Source organism: Drosophila albomicans, chromosome 2R (genome assembly GCF_009650485.2).
Source record: "Drosophila albomicans strain 15112-1751.03 chromosome 2R, ASM965048v2, whole genome shotgun sequence".
NCBI lineage: Eukaryota > Metazoa > Arthropoda > Insecta > Diptera > Drosophilidae > Drosophila > Drosophila albomicans.
In genome coordinates this window covers 9804091-9824384 of record NC_047631.2, presented here as the reverse complement: position 1 = coordinate 9824384, position 20294 = coordinate 9804091, and the positions used below count along the sequence as shown (strand labels likewise).

The window sequence follows — 20294 nt, the reverse complement described above, 5'->3', positions numbered from 1 at the left end:
AGCGACCAGCAGATATCCTCTACTCAGGCTTTGATTTCACAGGCTGCAATCTACGAGAGAAACGTAGGGGCAGCATTACTTCTCCTGCCCCGAGGTAACCGAAATCGTAATCATAATGCAGTGCTTAGCTGTTCCCTCAAGTTTGCTCAATTTGTTGAACTTCGTCATTCCATTCAGTAACTTTATACAAGGGAATGTAACTATTCAAGTAAATATGTGAAGATCACTTAACTTGAACTTTCCCTCACCCTGCTTTGAGATTTTTTTTATTTAAGGCTATTAGAATCGGAATATATTTTTTAGAATACTGTTAAATATATTAATTCTATAAGAAATATAATTGTTAATGTTTATTGAATAAAACAGAAAATTTCAATAAGCAAAAATAAGATACAATTTTTAAAGTATTTTTAAATATTCCGAAAACATACTAAAATATATCCGACTACCATATTTATCAAAGACAAACATGACTGATCATCATCATCTGATCAATAATATTCAGACATATGTATGTATAAACTTTATACTACAAGGATTATGGCATTGGAGATGCTTCTTGCTGAGTGAAAGTATGCCAAAACGAGTCGAAAAGGTCATAAAAAATAAAAGCTAGGGGACTACATATCATATTACTGTTATTGTACATTTTAAATAGTAAAATTTTTTTGGTTGATAAGAAAGTTGAAGTGCCAAAGGTGCATAAGTGAGTACAAGCGAGTTTTTATTACACTTTTCTTTTTTTCTGCTATTCTAACTGTGAATTTTATGTTATTTTATAGTATATTAAATGTAGAATAAGTGTACAAATTATTGTGTTTGCTTTACTACTTTTTGATTTATTCGCATACAAATGCGCTATATGCAAACATGTACTCACTTTTGCTCCCCACTGTATAAGGACACAATATACAAGCACAAGATCGTATTTCAAAATAAATGTGTCAATAGCTGGGTACGGATTTTCTTAACTGAAGAACGAAAATTTAGTAAAACTATCTTTAAGGGTAACTCTATTTAACCAACCCTTTTGTTTATAATACTTGATTTTATCAAAGTCCAAGTACTATGATTTTAAATAATATTTAGTATAAAATTCATTGATAAGAATCAAATCTTGTTTCCGATCATTTTTTTTAATAAATAAGCTCAAGTAATATAACATTAAATTTAATATCTTAATATGTATTCATTTTAAAACTTTGAATTTTTCACAGAAAATGAGGAAATATGTCAATTATTTAAGTAATTAAAAATCAAAGGAATACTTTATAATTAATACAATAATAAACAAAAATTAATTTTGAAAGATTGTAGTTCAAAATGATTTTTATTGTTATCATATTCTTTGGCAAATACAACAATGCTTTCTGCGGATATTCAATAAATTTCACATATTTAAGAATTATGAGATGTAGATGAACTCTGTTCTAACCTCCCCTTCATGCTCAATTTGATACATTTGCTTGAAGAATTAATGGTGGTGGAAGTCACCCATGTGGTCAATGTTTTGGTTTGCTTTCCGGAAAATAGCCTTTATCACCCATAGATTTAATTAGAGGAAATTATTCAAGTAATTGTCTAGATGTGTTGCATATAACGAGACTAATATTAATCCAGGTTAAATTGATCTTTCGATTTTTACCAAAGGCATATAAAATTCATCTAAATTAAAAAAAAAATCTTGTTCTATTACAAATTAATCTTATTTTTGCAGCTGGGTAGTCCTAATTTTCTATAGTATCCGCTTAGTTCAAAAGATAATATTTTATACATAAAATGTTGCTCAGTAGACTTAAGAATAAGAGCGTAAACTTGGTCTTTACTGGAAATAAGTTTTTTTTTGTTAACAAGGTTCAACCTCGTCAGTTTTCATCTTGTATGACCAGAGACACACGACAGCATGAATGCAGTAGAGAATCTTTATATTGTTCTTTTCTCTTCTCATCCATTCTCTTTCTTTTTGTGTGTTTCTTATACCAATTCCATGGAATTTACTTCATCACCCGAGATAATTTTTTGCCCACATTTGGACTCGATTTCCAATTGCTCCAGAACCAAACAAGCGAACGTTTAACGATTTTGGTGGTCTTGGCACTTCAGTTCTCGTATCACGATTCCAAAATAATAACAAATATGATAATTACAAATATGAAAAGAAGATGATAAGAAATTCTGCTTATTTAGAGCATTTACTCGGTTCATTTTAGTTAAGATGGGAATGTATTGAATTCATAATCTAAAGTATCAAGCTCAAATTATAATATTTTCTTAAATTCAAAAATCATACAAATGATCTGTTTATTTCCATAGCTGCAAAATAAGTAAAGCTTACCAATAAATGTCTATTTTATAGTAGTATTGACTATATTGTAAAACCAACCACAAAAACTTAACCGACGGGTTTCAATTTTTAGTTTTAACGGATTTTTATTAGAAAATTCTTAAATTAATGAAAAGTAGAACTTGAATAATGATTATTTATTTCAATTTTTCGATTCAATCAAAAATATATTTTTACAAAAATTATTAAATTAATAAAAAATAGTTTTCTAATTCAAGCACGATTTAATAAAAGTGGATGTTTTGAAATCGTTATTCAAATTACAGGTACAAAAAAGGTAATCCATCTTCTTTCACTTTGACGCACGAATTTTGGAAAACCAGTTCGTTGGGTGACGACATTTCTTGAGGGCTCACTCATTCACCTTGCAGATCTTTTGGACAAACAATTTCGTTGTACAAACATTTTGAGTGCAGTCGACGATCAAGGCTGTTTCAAGTATCTTCAAGTTTGCGTTGTACCACGGTGGACTGCGATCTTACTACACTTTCTACGAAGCTCTTAAAAAGTAGATGTTCTAAATATAGACCAACTTATTGGGTTTCTTAACATTAATAGAATATAGAAATATTTCTTTGTGAAATTTTTTTTATTAATTTATACATAGTAGATTTATGAAGATAATTTAATAGTAGGTGTAATTTTACCTGCAGTTTGGTTTTGTATACACTAAAATTAATATATTATTAGTGCTATTTTTGACAATTCTTCAATGAAGAATATTTAGAAATAAATTAACAGCCTAGCATAAAAATAAAGGTTTAAATAAAAGTTTAAAAATAATTTAATAGTTCTAACTCAAAATCAACGTCTAAAAATGTATTCTGTGTTGTCCTCTCAGATTGTTTTTGTATCCCATGTTCATATTGTATTGTTCGAGTTAAGCAGATATATGTACTTATATATTACATAAAAAGGTAACAGCGTCGGAGATGTCTTCTTAGGTTTCCCGTGCAAATCTCTCTCTTTTTACCTTATTTTAATTGCGTAATTGGCGAACTTTTCTTCAAGTTGCCTACACACACTCGCACACATACTCATTGCAGCACACACACACACACCCATAGTCGTGCTCGTAGTCATACTCGTATGCGAAAAGTATTTGACATGACCGTGCCGAAGTGACTTCTCAAATGATGCTGAACCTTCTCTAGTTCACATTTTCCAAGCAAATTACACATGCACACGTGCCAATGTGTGTTTGTATTGTACGTGCTCATGTACACAGAATGTACGTGTGTCTGTATTTGAGAATGTCTGTGTGCATATGGAGGAATCGAGCCAAATCGAAAATCACAATTCTCAGTTTGTATCTATCTGTCTGCTATTCAGATGCAACTTATCTGTCTCTTTCCTTCCACAAAACAATGTTTTTGTTTTTCTACCGCCATTCGTTGTCAGAAATCGACTGCAGTTTGATCAATAACATTTTAAACTTTTCTAAATTATATAAATTCGCACATGAATTTAAATACTAGATATTTTCTGATGTACGATGATGTCAAGTTACTTATTAAAAAATTAAGCTTGTATGCCAATATAAAGAAAATAGTTTAAAATATAATATCGATATTTACCAGCTGTAAGAAACTAATTTCCATAGATACTATAAGATCTATAAAGTGAGATCTATAGTGAGCAGCTAATGAATATCAATGGATTATTATACATATTATCTTTAAATGTATAACATTTCAAATAACCCCTAATTACTTTTACAAGAGTATGTGCAAGAAATTAAAATACAATTAACAAATACAAAGTATCTATAATTAAATTTAATTAGGCAATAAGCTCGTTGATTGTATTTAAACGATATTTTGGCTTTTGTCAAATTCGTGAGATCTACATAAGAGCATAAACTTATGTAGTTATTTATTTTCAGTTATGTTTAATTAAACTCAACCGCTCTCCTGCCCACAACTATCCAGATATAGAGGAATTTTGTATATTTGTAAATTTAGTTTTTTCTTTCGAATATGCTGCATTTGGATGACCCAAAATGCTTTATTTTACCATGGGAGATACCCCACACAATGACGATGGGCGTCAGTCAAGCATGCCAGGGGGAGGAGCGTCTGTTTGGAGTGGCGTTTGAGACTCATGATTGGTCAACTGCAAGCAACGCCTCTTTACGATTTACCGCATTGCAAATAAGAATGAGGGTATGAAATAGAAACATGATGCATGAGCACACAATATGAATACATATCGATGTACACACTAACACTCACAAACATACACATCTGCACAAACACGCACGTTCACAGAAACCCACACGTGAAAGTGTGCGTGTGTGTGTGTGCAGACCATACCTAATTTAATGCATACAATTCGACACCGTCGAATAACTTCAAATAGGTATAACATTAAAATACATTCTAAACAAATTTAATTATTGAAAAAAGCCTAGATGCTGAAAGTAAACTAATTAATTTAAAATCTTTCTTTCTAGGTTTGAAGTTATCCAGTTTTAAACATTCTGATATAGTGTTTATTTTAAACAAAAATTTTAGTCGATTCTTAAATTTTATTAAAGTTTCAACGAATATTTAAAGTTCTAATTGATTGATTGAATGGCCCACTGATTATTTAATGAAGTTATCACATATTGCGAATAGAGACTATCCTTGTTTAAAAACGAAGCTTTTTGCCAATTTTTAACTTTATTAAAGTCTTACTGAATGACTGTAGTACTTCTCAAGTGATTGAGTGATTGAAATAGGGAATGAAAGACTGTCGAAATGATTGTCATTCAACTCGGTAGTGTGTACTTAAGAAGTTCAAAATTTCCGTTCAATCCTCGCTTATTGTTTCGCTTAGGGTGGAAAACCATTGAAAAACGGGTGAATCAAAAACTGTTGAGACTCTAAGCCAATATCCTAGACCTACATAACATGGTCAAATCTTTCTTCTGCTTTGAAAAACTTAGTCTTCCCTTGCAAGTTTGACTATTAAATGTATACCCAATTGGTCACTTACTTTATGATACCTTTATATGAGATAATTATTTTCCAAGACCCCTCTGGTATCAAACTGTCAATTGCAGCGTTCTTGTTTTTCAGACGATTCGTATCGAATCGATTTGCAAAGCTCTTGGCCTCTGTTGGAACGACTCTTGGACTATTGGACAACTTTACTAAAAGCTTCCCAAAACCATTTTTGTGCGTATATAAGAACATCTATAAAGGTAAAAACAAATAGGTACCGAATGCAACGGAATTAGGGCACTGTGTTTTTTACAATGAAATAATTCTTTGAAAAACTTTAAAATCTTATAATTTCAAATATACTTTGGGGGAAATTATTTGATGTAAGGTGGAACTTTGTAAACGCTAGTAAACTCGTTCTGTCTAGGATTAAGAGTCCTGTTCTTGCTTGTATCCATGGATACAGAGTATAGACATAATTTGGTATTTAAAAGATTTTACAAAACAACCCTTACTATATTAGATTTCATTTCAAAATTTTGTTTTGGTTTTCAAAATTGTTATACGTCAAATATTGACCAAAGTTGGCAAATTTGTTCAACGCACCTTTAAATATTTATTAACTAGAATACTATTTTAAAATATAAATCTCAGTATAAAAATAATTATAAACGAACTTTTAGAGGGCTACTTGCTGAGCACCCTATTTGACATGGCTGTCAGATTTTGTTTTAATTTTGCAGGTCATGTATCCAATATATTGTGAGGGAAACACAATCTACATATTTGCAGACAGGCTCTAAGTTATTACAAAAGTTCGTTGCTGACAGACACCTGGAAAGGTAGAATTCTTACCGGTTCTACAGTATATTTAATTTAGTCGCATTTCGCGGTAAGGTCCTCTGTTACTAATCAGCGATTAATTTAATCGTGGATTCAACCTGAATTGTGTACACGTGCCTTGGGCCACGTGCGTAAAGTTGAGGGTAAGTACGTGAATATGTATTCGTACGAGTACGAATAAGAATACGAGTGCGAGTATTCGTATTTTGACCGTCGCGTTGCTAACGACTTTGATTTTTATGCATCCATTGTTGTCTAGCCCAATCATTTTATTTAGTGCTTAACGACACTACCAGACGTTCCAAATAAATTGTATTTTAAGGGATGGTAATGTGTGAAAAAATATTTGTTTAATAATTTGATCCACCGTTTAAATCAAGAACAATGGAAAAGCGAGGTAACACACGTGTGCGAATGCGAATGGCAACAAACATATTCCGAAAAGTGAAACAGCTTAAACTCTAATCTCTGATTTCCATTCCAACGTAAACAAAATTCATTTTTGCTTTGTTTATACTATAAACTAAGTATTACTGGATTGTATCCATTGTTGACAGGTCTAAGGTGGACAATCTGTGAAAATCGATACTGTCATCGAATGAAAACTTAAAGGACAATATTTCCATTCATAATGCTCAATTGGAAGAAGATGCTCAATTGTATTTGATATATTTGATTTAATGTTTGCTTTTTCTTTTTAATACTTCTGAATACTAAATATACATACATCTTTAATTAATTATTTTTTTAATTTTAAATATTCATGCAATTGTATTTAGAGGTATTTAAGCGTATTTAAGCGTCGTTCCTTTATATCCTACAGATATCTATTTCAAATGTCGAATTTCAGAGTGTTCAGCGCAATTAAATTTTTTGAAACGGAGCGAAGCGAACAACAACGTAAGTTGCTTTCTTATACAAAATTAAAAAATATTAAATATAGCTATGTAATTAAATTTCCAAAATCAAGATATGGGTAATTCTCTGGTAAATGTCGCGTGCGAATAGCTTTACAGTGACAAAAAAAAACATAAACTAAAATAATTTGAAAAATAAGTGAAGGTATTGTTAAAGCTTTGGATTAGCGAGCTAAGATTGATTTTAGGAACTTGTTTACTGTAAATTAGTTCATTTTTTGGTTTTGCGTACGAATTTGATAATTTTTGCAATTATCAGATTCTTAGCTCTAATTAAAGTACTAATCTAGAGCTATAAAAATAACCTTTTTTTATTTTTATTGTTTCAGTATGCACTGTAAAGCTGGTCGCACGCGACATCCCTCAGAGAATTGCCCATATGTGATCATTGAAATTATGTACGCTCTGCGTAGATGTTACAAGAGTCTTATCATAAATATTAATCCCTTAGACCATATAGTCGCATATTAAGAATATATAATCTATATGTTTCAGAGGTGCTAGCTTTATATATCTTGAGTATTCAGAAAATTTTAATATCGTGTTTTAGGTAGCAGGCATTAAAATAAATTAGTGGGATGTAGCTATTGATATCGAATGATATCCCACATGGAATTTTCCTATAAAAATGTACGCAGAAATAAAACACCTATACTTTTATTTTTAGGCAAACATTGTAAAGAGACAATCATGAAATTGATGCTATCTTTAACTGATCCCTCCAAGACAAAACAATTTTTCTTTATTCTAGATCACGCAACCGATTTATAGAAGCTTTTGATGAGTCGATGCCAAAATTCATGAAATCAAAAATTATCTCGAAATCTGATCAAATCCGGCCGAACTAAAGCTACAATTAAGATGGCTTTTAACACAAATAAGTACTCAGCTATATCTTTTCGCAGGTAGACTTATTAAATCCAGGGATCAAAGATGAACCGTCTCAATTACTATCAAAATATAATTAAGTCATCTAAGAATCGGATAATGAGAAATTTTTATTCAGAAACAGAAAAAATCAAAGATTCCTAAATAACCCTAAAAATTGCAGGATGAAAATATTCACGCATAGTTAACACATTTTGTTCGTAAGCATGAGATACGTTTTTAAATTTATACTCTAACTGTATCACTAATGAAAATGTGTTTAACATGCCAAATAACTATCAGATTGAATTCATGGCTTACTTATATTTTTGATGATATAATTTTAATATCTTTTATCTCTCAGCTTTTGAAATTTTTTCTTATTGCTTGTACATGAATAACTACCCTATTACGAAGACCTATTTTCATTTCGTCAATATCAAAAAACTAAAATTTCTGCGCCTGAATGATAGGCAACGGTTATTTAATCTTAAAAATTTTCCTTAGACTATCACGAACATCAAATATCCTCTCTGAGTGTTGTGGATATTAACAATTAAGTAACACTGCACAATGGAGAAGATCAATTTATAAATCCTTGATCCTCTCAAAGTTTATTGTAGATCCTACAAACAGGATAATGCTTTCTGTAAGCTCGTGGAGCGAGTGGCTTTCAGCTCAGTGCTACATATCTATGTTCGCCAGATAATTCAATGGCTGATGTGACCGCCGAAACAACAAGTACATCTACTCAAATAAGACGTGGTGTAGTTAGTAGCAATTGAAGCATCAACTATAAATATAAAATTACAAAATACTTTCCAATTATTTGAAAACTTTATTGTTACTAGATAAAGGTAATTACATCTATAGATGTAAAGAACAAAAAAAATAATAATATGAATTGTAAATAATAATATAAATTAGTTAATAAATTAAAAACTCAATCTTTTATAAAGTAAAAGTGTTATGCGATATATCACACCTAATAAAATGTGACCATGCAATTTATGGCAGACGTTGTATATTTTAACATGTTTTCTGACGAAAAATAGTACATTTTGAAATTCCTTCTGCTGTCACGTCGCGAACATACTTGCAGAAATAATAAAAATACACACATTTACTTCTTAAATTATACGCATATAAATTAACAAAGATGCCGGCGACCGAGGTTGTGTTATCAGAAGACAAATTAGGAAAGAAATTGGACCAGTGTATATCTGACACAATTGTCAAAGGATGTAAGTGTTTGGTTATATAACCAATAAGCAAGAAACATTCATATGTATGAGCTTTAAAAACATACATACATTTGGTAAATGTAGCATAATACCGGCATTTATTTGGTTTATTGATAAACTTAGCTAAATTGCCAGAATTACGGTTGCATTTATCATAGATATTGCATTAACTGAAATTGATTAATGATATTAAATTGCAATTTGTTTTTACAGGCGGCGGTCTTGTTATTGGTTCAGTGGCGTCTCTATTATTCTTTAAAAGACGAGTGTGGCCTGCATTTGTGGGCACTGGTTTTGGAGTGGGTGTAGCGTACAGTACTTGCGAAAAAAGCTTAAACTCTCTGAAATGAATGTAATACCAGTCAAACTATAATTAAAACGAAAATGTTAATGTAATATAATTGCAATAAATGTAATAGGCAAAATCTTGTACATTTCTAATAATAACTTTGGTATATTGGTCCTTTTTTAACCTTTGGTATTTTAGCCACCAAAAGTATTCAAAATGAATTTTATTTTTAATTTCACATTCTTTTTATGATTTATTTATTTATTTACGCACATGAAGCTCGAAAGATTGGTGCAAAAAATAGAATAATATAAATTAAAAAATAAAATACTAGTAATTTTACTAATGGGTTTTTGGTATATATGGAGTTTGAACTTGTGGTCACTCTGATTAATAGTTAAATAGATGTGCTAAACATTTAAGTAAACAAAAAAATGGATTATAAACAAAAATATGCAAGATTAAAACATCGCGTTAAAAATTATGTTCTGGTACGTATATTTGAATGTGTTTTTGCTTGATGCAGTTAGACAATAATATCATTAAGTTCAAATTTATTTAAAAAATACATATTTCATATTGCCATGAAGTTTGTTAATCTATGTAATTTGTTAATATGCACGTTTTTAGAATTGAACTGCCAAACTTTTAAATTTATTTATTTATTATATTTCTAAGGAACTTTCTAACAATACTCTTGTTTTAGGAAAACACCTCTATCATTGATGAAGTTTGCCTTTTGCAAGCGGAACTCGCTGCAGCACGGTCTGAAAGATTGTACCTCATTGAAAAACTTATGTTTTATGAAGGTTTAGACAAAAGTGCCATTGGACAAATTCCCTTATCAAACGACAGCCGCGAACTGACCCATAAATATACCGGAGAAAAACAGATCATCGCTAAGAAAATTAATAAGCATAAGATCAAAGAGATTTCAAAAGTTCCTCCGAAGACATCAATGTTTCCATTGAAACTTCATAATATCCTCATCCACACACTTGGCGAAATCCTACCAGCCAATCCCAATTTCCATACTAGTCAATGGATATATCCAGTTGGCTATGTGGCGACAAGGATCTACGCACATCCAAGAGATCCTCGAAAAAAATGCGTCTTTACTTGTAAAATTCTTAACAATGCTGGAGTTCCGCAGTTCCAACTGATTCCCGATAACGATTTGGATGGAGTTTTCTTTGGAGAAACTGCTAACATATGTCACCAAGAATTATTGAATAGTATTCAGGGCTCAATGAAAGACACTTCAAGAGTGTCATTACAAGCAAAGGGAGAATCTTTCTTCGGACTCTCAAATTCAAGGGTTCAATCACTTTTATTGTCGGACCCGAGAATAGAACAATGTGTTAAGTTTAAGGGGTATTCAAATGATAATATTAATGAAATGTATGAGAATACAGATCCAACATTATCTTTTGCAGAGCTTCAAATCTATTTGACATGACAAAAGTAGGTTTTATTAGAATAGAAAAATAAATAATTTTGAATGAACGAAAACAGATTTATTTTTGTGTTTATTTTGTTTTTATTTTACAAATATGCATTATAATAATATACATTCTATTACATAAAATGTGCCATTTAATTCAAATAATTTAAGAAATTTTATTGAATTACATGAAGGTGATTATAATCAAGTTTGTAAAGTGTCATCTAAATCTTCCTCCTTAACTGGCGGTTGAGCTGCAACCCGTTTCAAGACCTTGGCTACCACATCACTTAACGAGTCTCTTGCTCCTGTCTCTAGCACATCGCAGGTCTTTTTGAATGTCACCTCATCAGATCTAAGTCTCAGCAGGGATACGAGAGCTAATTCTGAATTGGATTTAACATAGCCATTCTTCTCCTTCGTACCATTAACTAGAGTGGGAACTAACATCTTCAAAACATCTAGATGGATTTGGTCAGCACTTAGATTCTTCGAAAGATGAATGCAACTTTTCGCTACCAACTGTTTGACGTCATTGCTACTGTGATTCATGGCCCTGCCTAGAGAAACTAGCACATTGCTGGGAGGATCATTGTTATTGATTAGTTTGTATTCTAAAAGATATGTTGCGGCTCGAACGGCGTTGCATGCAATGGGTGCTTTTTCGGATGTAATATTAGCTAATATGTTACCAATGATTTTATCACTGAAATTGTCCAGCAATACTTCCTTGGGACACTCTTTCAAAGCAACAAAAAGTATAACAGTATAGCCATGTTTAGTCACCGGATCATCGGTATTATCGTTAAGTATGTAGTTGTTCAACAAATCCGTAACTTGAGCCGTCGGCATATACTTGAGCATAGCACCCAGACAACCTCCAACAGCATTGCGAGTGATGTCTTCCTGGTGTCCAATCAATGTCAACAAAGTCGAAAACACTTGCTTCCTAATGGGTTCTGACATTTTATCTCCCGATGGACTGATAATGCTGCGCAGTGCATGCAACATTGTCTCCCTAACTGCAGAGTCATCGGAGCTCTTGATGCCATTGTGAATCTCATTGAACAATGGATCTGCACGTGAATGAATGGCCACCAATTCCGACAGAGCCTTGCCTGCCTTCATGCGAACAGTTCTATTCTGATCATGCAATGCTTTCAAAAATGTTGTCTGTAGTTGCGGCAAGAACTGCTTCAAAAGCACTCCGACCTTGTGGAGCAGGATTGCCAATGTCTCCAGAACCGCAGCTTTCACGCCTGAGTTGAAGCGGTCTCCCAAGATACGAATCAGCGGTCCGGTTATGTGCACAACAGATGGCTGCAGGGATGCGGCACTGGTTAGAAAGATGACTTCACCAAGACCCTGAGCTGCATTTTCCTTCTCCTCTGGCAAACCATTTAGGATCGCCTCACGGAATACGGGCAACAGCGGGGTGATTCCTTTAGGCAAACAGAATCCAGGCAATTCGGGCTCCTTCAGATCGCTGGCAGCAAAGCGAACAGCTTGACGAACATCGGTGACATAGCCAATTTGTTGAGTTGGATTCAAACCCTTAATAACGGCATTCAATGCCTCCCAGGCCTTCTGAATGATACTCTTGTCGTGATCGGCCATCAAACGCAGCAAGCAGCGCAGTAATTGTGGAATATATTGCGAGTAATCGCCAGGCGAGTGAATGCAGAAAGCGCAAAGCAAACTTGCAGATGATTTCCGTGTGCACACATTGTCCGATTTCGCCGAGACCATTAGAGTATCCATAATAGTGCGAATTCCAACTTCGTCAGTCACAGACAAAATCACCGTCTGACAGTATTCCAATTCCTGATTTTCATTGGCTGTACCATGAGATTGGGACAGGGCTTCGAGCAATGCAGATAGAATTTTTGGTAGATATTTGGTTAGAGCATCGCCAGCAACCGAAACCAAGATGGAGAGAGCTTTCGTGTTCACGGGCTGAGCGGTCAACTGGGGCACCAGATATGGCAATACCACGCGTGACTTTATGGACATTACTTGACGCAAGCCATCCAGCGTATTCTCAGCCACCTCAGGATCTGGGTTGGAGAGGTTCTCCAACATGAAGGGCAGAATGTCATCCAGAGCACGAGATCCCACAGTACTGTGCAGCGATTCGAATGTCTTGGCAGCCGCTTCACGTACCTCGGGCAGAGGATCAGCCAGAGCCTTACGCACAGTTGGCACTAAGCTGTGCACAAACGTAAGCACCATTTCCTTGGAAGTGGAAGCCATTATTTCCGACAGTCCAATGCAAACACCTTGCCGCTGATCCGCCTGCTCGGAGTTCAAGCCACTTTCAAGTATGGGAATGATTTCAGGCAAAACACGTTCACCCAGTTTGCGCACCAAATCGCCCAAAGTGCGAGCAGCAACCTGACGCTTGTCATAACTTGTGCTGGCCAAGCAGCCCAACAGCAGTCCGAAGAGAGTTGGCAGAATTTCACGCAATGTACGAGGCGTATTGGTGACGACAATTTTCCACACATGCAGCGCGGACTGGCGAACCATCAAGGAGACGTCACTGCGGCCCATGTAGAGACCAGAGAGCACGCGGTTGCGACGTTCATCGCCCAAGAAACGAATAATGGCTGTATGCGATTGCTCAGTGCCGAAGTTGTCATCTTCGCTGGCCGTTTCCGTAGTCATCTTGCCAGACACGCCCGAGATGCGGTACAGCAGATCTCCAAGCAATTGCACCGAACTGTAGCGAATACGCCAGTTCTCATCAAACAGACCCTTCTCCAATTCGGGCAGCAGTAGAGCGACTGCAGTCTCTGCATAAAGATTCACAATTCTCTGTCCAGCTCTCAACGCAGTGTCACGCACGTATTCGCTTTCATCGGCCAATGCCTTCAGAATGGGATTGATGATTTGACCAATGTAAGGCGTAAACTCCTCGGGGAATGCGCCAGGCATATATATGAACATCATGATGTAGCCATCCTTCACATGTGGTGCTATATCTGTCCGTTCTGCTGTTGCAATGATTTCCGGCATCAGTTTGTGCATCTTCTCCACACCCAATCCTCCAACAACTTCAGACAATCCCTGGGCAGCACCACTGCGATCCACGCTGCTGGATTCCGATGTCAGCGTTTGCATCAACCATGGCAGCAGATCCTCAAACGAACTTTCGCCCATTCCCTTGACCATGGCCCCAAGAGCACGAGCAGACACTGCTCGCACTTCTGGCACTGGATCGAGCAGGGAGGACTTCAGACCTGGGATGATGCTCGGCAGATAGGGTGTTAAGTCCTTTTGATCCGTGAGCGAATACATGTTGCCAATAATTTGAGCAGCCATCTTTCTAGTTTCCGTCGAACGATCCATGAATGCTCTCTGGACAACGGGCATAATTAGAGCCAAAGAGGGAGCATCGATAAAGTGAATAAACTTGGTTTTCAACAAGCTCTGCAAACACGCAGAAGTGTTATTTGATGGATCCTCCAGAGCCTTCAGCAAAACGGGAACAATGGCCTGAATTTCAGGATTCTTAATAACAGATCCAATAACCTTCAAAGCATCGCCGCCAGCTTCTTGCACTTTGGTGTGTGAATCTCCAAGAACTTCGATCAGTTTGGGCACAATGCTGGGCAAGCATGATGATAGCTGCTTTGGAGCACAGAAAGCCATGGCGCCGAGCAGTTCAACGGATGCCGTTTTGGTTCTCCAGGAGTCTTCATCGAGGGCATCGAGCAGCGATGGCAGCACCAATTTAACGCCATGAGCCGAAAGTTTTCCCATCACCACCTTGGCAGTGTCATCGGCAGCTTGACGCACGTATTGCGATGAATCGCCAAAGCATTGCAGTAAATGCGGCAGCACGTGGACAATATAGGGCTCGAAGAGGCGGCCCAAAGTGGTGCATAGTACTTCAAAGGCAAAGAGAGCTCCCTCACGGCTCTTGTAGTTCTTCTTGTCCTGGATGTAAGTTGTCAGCTTCGACATAATGTCCAATTGCTTAAGCGATAAGATGCCAAGGCCTTTGACAATGCCAGCAATGCCATAGGCGGCTCCACGTCGCTCCCCATATTTCTCCGACTTGGACAATGAGTGCAATAATTTCTTGATCATAGCTGGAACTTCGTCTTTAACAGATGGCATTAGATGTGGCAAGCAATTAGAAACTGCTTCCTGGACTTGTTGGGACGGTGTTGAAAGAGCAGTGATTAGGCGCTTGACAATCGGATCAATTCTTTTGTCGTCCTTCTCCAAATGCCTAGCTAGCGATCCCATCAGAATAACAACGGCTTGGCGAATGTTATCATAGCTTTGCGATTTTGGTGCGCTGTCAAGGAACTCCTCAAACACTGGCAGCAAACTGACAATAGTCTCTTTGCCATGGATATCAACGATCTTCAATGCGGCAGCCAACATTTCCTTGTGCACAATCTCTTCGCGATCACCAAGGCCATGGGATACCATGAATTGCATCAAGTAATTAATGTCTTCAATCGATAAAAATTGTGCAATTTGCGAGATTGCAATAGCAACTCCACGTCGGGGCTTCCACTGGTCGAAAGCCGGTTCAATTTCGCGATCAAATTTGTCGAGTTTGGGTGGAATTAAAGTAAGTTTCTCATTGTAAATGGCCAGCATTTTCTTCAATCCGCTCTTCAATAGGCTTTGGTCATTCAGTATAAGTGGAATCAAGGACTCAGCGGATGCTTTTTGTATGCAGAGTTCTGAGTGTGTGATATCACAGATAATATCATCAAATTCGGGATAAGCAAAACCAGATGCATCCCACAGGTCGACGGCCAGCTTGCGAATTTCAACGGAAACATCGAATTTTGCTATCCATAATCTTGCGACCAATTGCTTTTCCAATTCAGCATCACTCTTCAAATAGTCAACAATAGATTCAATCATGATTTGCATTGCACGCAATGTGACATCTCTAATAGCCTCGATATTGTTTTGCAATGCTTCCAAAAACAATTCAATGATCTGTTTATCAGGTGTGGCATTTAATTGACCTCCGGATGAAACTGTTGCCACTTCCAAAAGCGCATTGACAGCTTGAGTTTGCACAGCGGTCGAATTCTTCTTAATCAAGTATAGCAGAGTTTGCAGCATTCCCAGACGTGGCAAATAACGTGGATGATCGCTCTCATTATCATCGACAGCTTTAGTTTTCTCTTGTACGTGGATCTCGATTAGTTTGATGCTGGACAGCACGAATTCCTCATTTGATCGATTATCCAGATGAATGAGAGACCGCTTTAAGAACTCAAAAGCATACGAAAACGATTGCGAATCCAACAGATTTGATTTCTCCAACACATGATTGTTCAGATTTGAAATGACATCCATGATACTTTCGTTATATTTGGAGTGTTCCATTCCTCCTTTAAAATACAAGCCGGTTTTTGTAGTCGAAGTGTGGCAATGGAAATTGTGCGTCCCAGCTCTGAATTGGTTTTGAAGCACATTTTGTTGATGAAATAATACAGATCCGTCAAGGGTTCGGCGCTCAAAGGACTCGAAGTGGCCACCAGAATATCATCGAGTAGCGTGTAGAAATGCAATGCAATACTGGTTTCATTTCCAGTGCAAGAAGCCTTGAACAAGCTGATGACACACATCAATTTCTCATGAAGAGCTTGAACGCGTGTTCTTATACGTAATTCCTTCTCCGTTTGATTTTTGATTAACTCCTGTTGCTTTTGCGTTAGCTTGACAGTCTTCGATTTGCCTTCCTTTTGTCGCTTCTCATCGATCTCACGGCGCAACTGAATCTCCTCCAGCTGTTCCTTGTAGCTGTAAACTTTATTCTCGCGCTTTACGCCTGTTGTTGCGTATTGTGCATCCGCTTGGGGAATAACACTTTTATCATACAGCTCTCCTTCCGGGGTCATGAATGTCAGGAACTCATCATTGGTAACGTTGAAGTTGCTTTCATCGTTCAAATAGGTCTTGATTCTCTTAATGATCGCCGGCACAATGATGTGTGGATTAATGCGTACCAAAGAAGCAATCGTGTTCTCGGAGACTGGACAAATTTTATATTGCTCAATGTATGACTCGATAATTTGCTTTTCATTTATCGCAATAAAGTTTTTAGGATCCAATTGGAAATTGTTTTGAATGGTGTTCTCCCAGAAATATGGATTATTAGATAATATTGCTGGATAATTGGAAATATCTAAGAGCAGCATAGTAAGCTCAAGAGAGTCTACACGAGGAACGTTTTCCAAGCTGCATAAAACTTCTAATGCTTCTACAAATGCCTGACTGGGAGTGCTTGACTGGTCTGTGGAATTGTCAGCTTCATATTGAATTTTCGCAGTGTTTATTAGCTTACTGTATTCTTTGAGAGCAAGTTTCACAAAATCTACACCATCAGCACTCTTGGTTATTTGTACCACCTGTTCTTTGGTATACTTTCTAACTTTGGGCGAACTGCTGCACAAATTATTAAGCAATGCGCGATGTAATGGCTCTACGGGACCCTTAATTTGATCCAAATACGATTTAAAAAGGATCTTTGCCATGAATGAAATGTGGCATAAAGTCTCTGTGGTTGCTGACGATAGAAACTTTTCGTTAAGGAAATATTGCTTATTCATATCAAAAAGGGAGTTCCAGAAGTTTGAATACGTTTCTGATGGCTTTTCTAAAATTAGCAAATGACATGCAATGCATGCTGCCTCCGATACAGAGGAAACCTGTGCAAAATTCTGCTGTGCTTTTATGTATAGGTTATATAAAGTTGGTACGATATTGCTAGTATCCTTGATTTCAGCATTATGTATCGATGATAGCAACCATTCAAGATAGCTTTGACGTATTATTTGATTTGAGTTTTTGTGTTCAATGCCCGTTTTGAAGATGTTTATAATCACATTGGGAAGCTCATTTCTAAATTTCGCCGACCACAAAGCAAACATTTCGAGGGTGCAACAAATCACCTTGTCCTGGGACTCAGTCTCAAGTGCTTTCCAAAATAAGTCCACAGCCATGTTTAAAATATCTTGTAGTTGATCCTCAGCCACTTTGTTGAAACTAAGACAGCCAGCTCCCTGGAATAAAAGAATTCATCGATAAGCAAATAAAAATAATTAGAAAGAAATGGATTTACCTGATACAAATTAATTCTATACTCAGCAACATTTATTTTGCCATCCGATCCGTTCAGTATAGAGAAAATTAATTGCAACAGCTCTTTGATAACTTTGCTATCTGAACACTTCTGGGATAGACTCTTCAAAGACTCCAGCGATTCACGGCGAGCATCCTCTCCCTTGCTGTACAGCTTCTTAATTAAAACAGTTCCAATTTGAGAAGCATAACGGCTACAATCAAGATTGATTAGCTCGAAAATGATACCAATACTTTCGAGCGTGTTTTCGGGACTTCGTAGAATGGCCTTTTGCAAATCGTTATAGATGGTATTGAATTCGGATTCATTAAGTGTGGATAACAATGGTTGACAGGCCGTTATGAAAGCCTTATTTGGCTTTGATTTACACAAGATCATACTTTTTACAAAATACTCAACACTCTTCATTTTGTATTCTTTCAGTATGTCGGAGTGTTTGTGGTCTGCATCGAATTGTAACATCATCATGATCATTATGGTAACATTTGAAGTTGCCTCCATTTTAAACAAAGTATCCTTTGTCTCATCAAAGATCTGATTGTTCTCCCACAAGTCGTAGATGATTTTCGTGGCTGCTTCGGTGACACGCGCATTTTGGGCCAACAACGTGGTCTGGTACAACAAAGATTGGTATTCAATCAATCTGTTCTTTTCGGTTTTGTAAATACTTGACTCCAGATTTGTGTTCTTCAATAGCAAACAAACCCATCCCAAGGCCACGACAGCAGATCTGCATGATTTATGAGCAGGTGCCGCAGGTAACTCCTTCAGAAGTGTTTTAAGAACAGATAGCATATGTTCTATGGTTAGATCATGATGAACGCTAATAAGATCACCAATTAGCTTGCGAATTAGCAATTGAGATGGAGGATCCTTGTATTTCAATATCGTTGTTCCTATCACTTTACAAATGCCTCGCACAATAGCTGAATTAACGCCTAAAATATAAAGAAGAAAAATTATATTGCAATGTCAATCACTGTCATGCACTGAAGTTCATCGATTTTTTAAGATTTTAAATCCTTCCTGTGGTTATTTGATAACTAAGAGTAACTTAAGAGTATCTTAACAAGTTTTCGACCGAATCCACTTGATATTGCAACAAGATATCAATCGAATTTAGTTTCACAGCCCCAGTTTATCACACACACACACACAATTCTTTAAATATTAGATATTCACCGCCTATTTTCCTGACATTGCAATTTTATTGAAAAGCCGGCATTACATTGAATATGCAATAAATCATACACAGTTGCATAGCTAGGTACTTTATAACATTTAGGACTGTTGCATCTTCATTATGTCGCATTGAAATTGCAACTTCATCAATTTTTCTGACCCATTTATTTTTTAAAACTCAATTTGCTCGCAATTCACATATACAGTATAAAACAAATATGTGTATTTATGTATTAGTAGGTCTCAATTCTATACACTGGCACAAGCTCATAGACACATGACACTTTTAGATAATTGCACTTTTAGCTATAAGAATGCACATCAAGTTATATAGCTTAGGCGTTTTGAATGCACACCGCATATGCATACATATTTGTATTTGTATGTAGATGAGCATATGTAACTAAACTGCACGCTTACCGGGATTCGACAGCACGGCGCTCACATTCTGGAATAAGGACTGCCGCTCTTCCACTGGAACGTTTAGTACTCTATTCGGCAAATCGCGAAGGGCACTTGATAGCTGAAAAAACTATTATTATCATTTTATTTTCATTAATTTAAATGAATTTAAAACCTGAGGTTCCATATTTTCCTAGTCGCAAACGTGTGCCTTATATAGTGATGGCACGATGAAACATATGATACACTAGAGGTGGAGAAACATCGATAGCACTTTCGATATATCGATGCTTTCACAATTTCTCAAGAGCAACGTGTGCACACTAATCGATCAGTAATCGATTTCATATTCGAATAATCGCTTGCCCAAACAGCCTCTTGCAATACCAGATTAAATAAATAATAACAATGTGCGTCAAGATAGCTCCGCAACTTTAGCGTCACATATCGATAAAAAAAAATATCGGCAAAAAAAAACTTTTTATTTTCGTCTTTTTACGTGATATTTAAACTAAAATTAAAAAAGTTTAAATGCAAAACAATAGAAAATTAAATTATCTTTCTATTAAATCCATGTTCGTCAAATTTCATGCAGTATTTATGCACTAAAATCGTGATTGAAAAATTGGGGTAGCAACATTTTTGCAAATATCTCGGCTTTGACGAGTTGTCGGCCAAATCGGCTTATGACAAGTTATAGAGTATT

The 20294-nt window shown here is 36.0% G+C and overlaps 3 protein-coding genes across 3 annotated transcripts; 2 read left to right on the top strand and 1 right to left on the bottom strand.

The window, feature by feature from the left end:
- The first annotated feature begins 8958 nt into the window (after positions 1 to 8958).
- On the top strand, positions 8959 to 9592 carry LOC117575759 (MICOS complex subunit Mic10-like). The gene is made up of 2 exons (XM_034260122.2): positions 8959 to 9145; positions 9359 to 9592. The coding sequence occupies exons 1-2, from the start codon at positions 9061 to 9063 to the stop codon at positions 9493 to 9495; spliced, it is 222 nt and encodes a 73-aa protein (XP_034116013.1). The 5' UTR covers positions 8959 to 9060; the 3' UTR covers positions 9496 to 9592.
- Positions 9593 to 9806: 214 nt separating this feature from the next.
- Positions 9807 to 11108, top strand: LOC117575758 (transforming growth factor beta regulator 1). The gene is made up of 2 exons (XM_034260121.2): positions 9807 to 9925; positions 10141 to 11108. The coding sequence occupies exons 1-2, from the start codon at positions 9869 to 9871 to the stop codon at positions 10891 to 10893; spliced, it is 810 nt and encodes a 269-aa protein (XP_034116012.1). The 5' UTR covers positions 9807 to 9868; the 3' UTR covers positions 10894 to 11108.
- LOC117573452 (eIF-2-alpha kinase activator GCN1) lies at positions 11083 to 19868 on the bottom strand. The gene is given in 5 exon segments (XM_034256674.2): positions 11083 to 16229; positions 16232 to 17924; positions 17984 to 18942; positions 19607 to 19709; positions 19764 to 19868. Coding segments are annotated over 5 exon segments (7914 nt in total). The 5' UTR covers positions 19776 to 19868.
- Between the last annotated feature and the right edge of the window lie 426 nt (positions 19869 to 20294).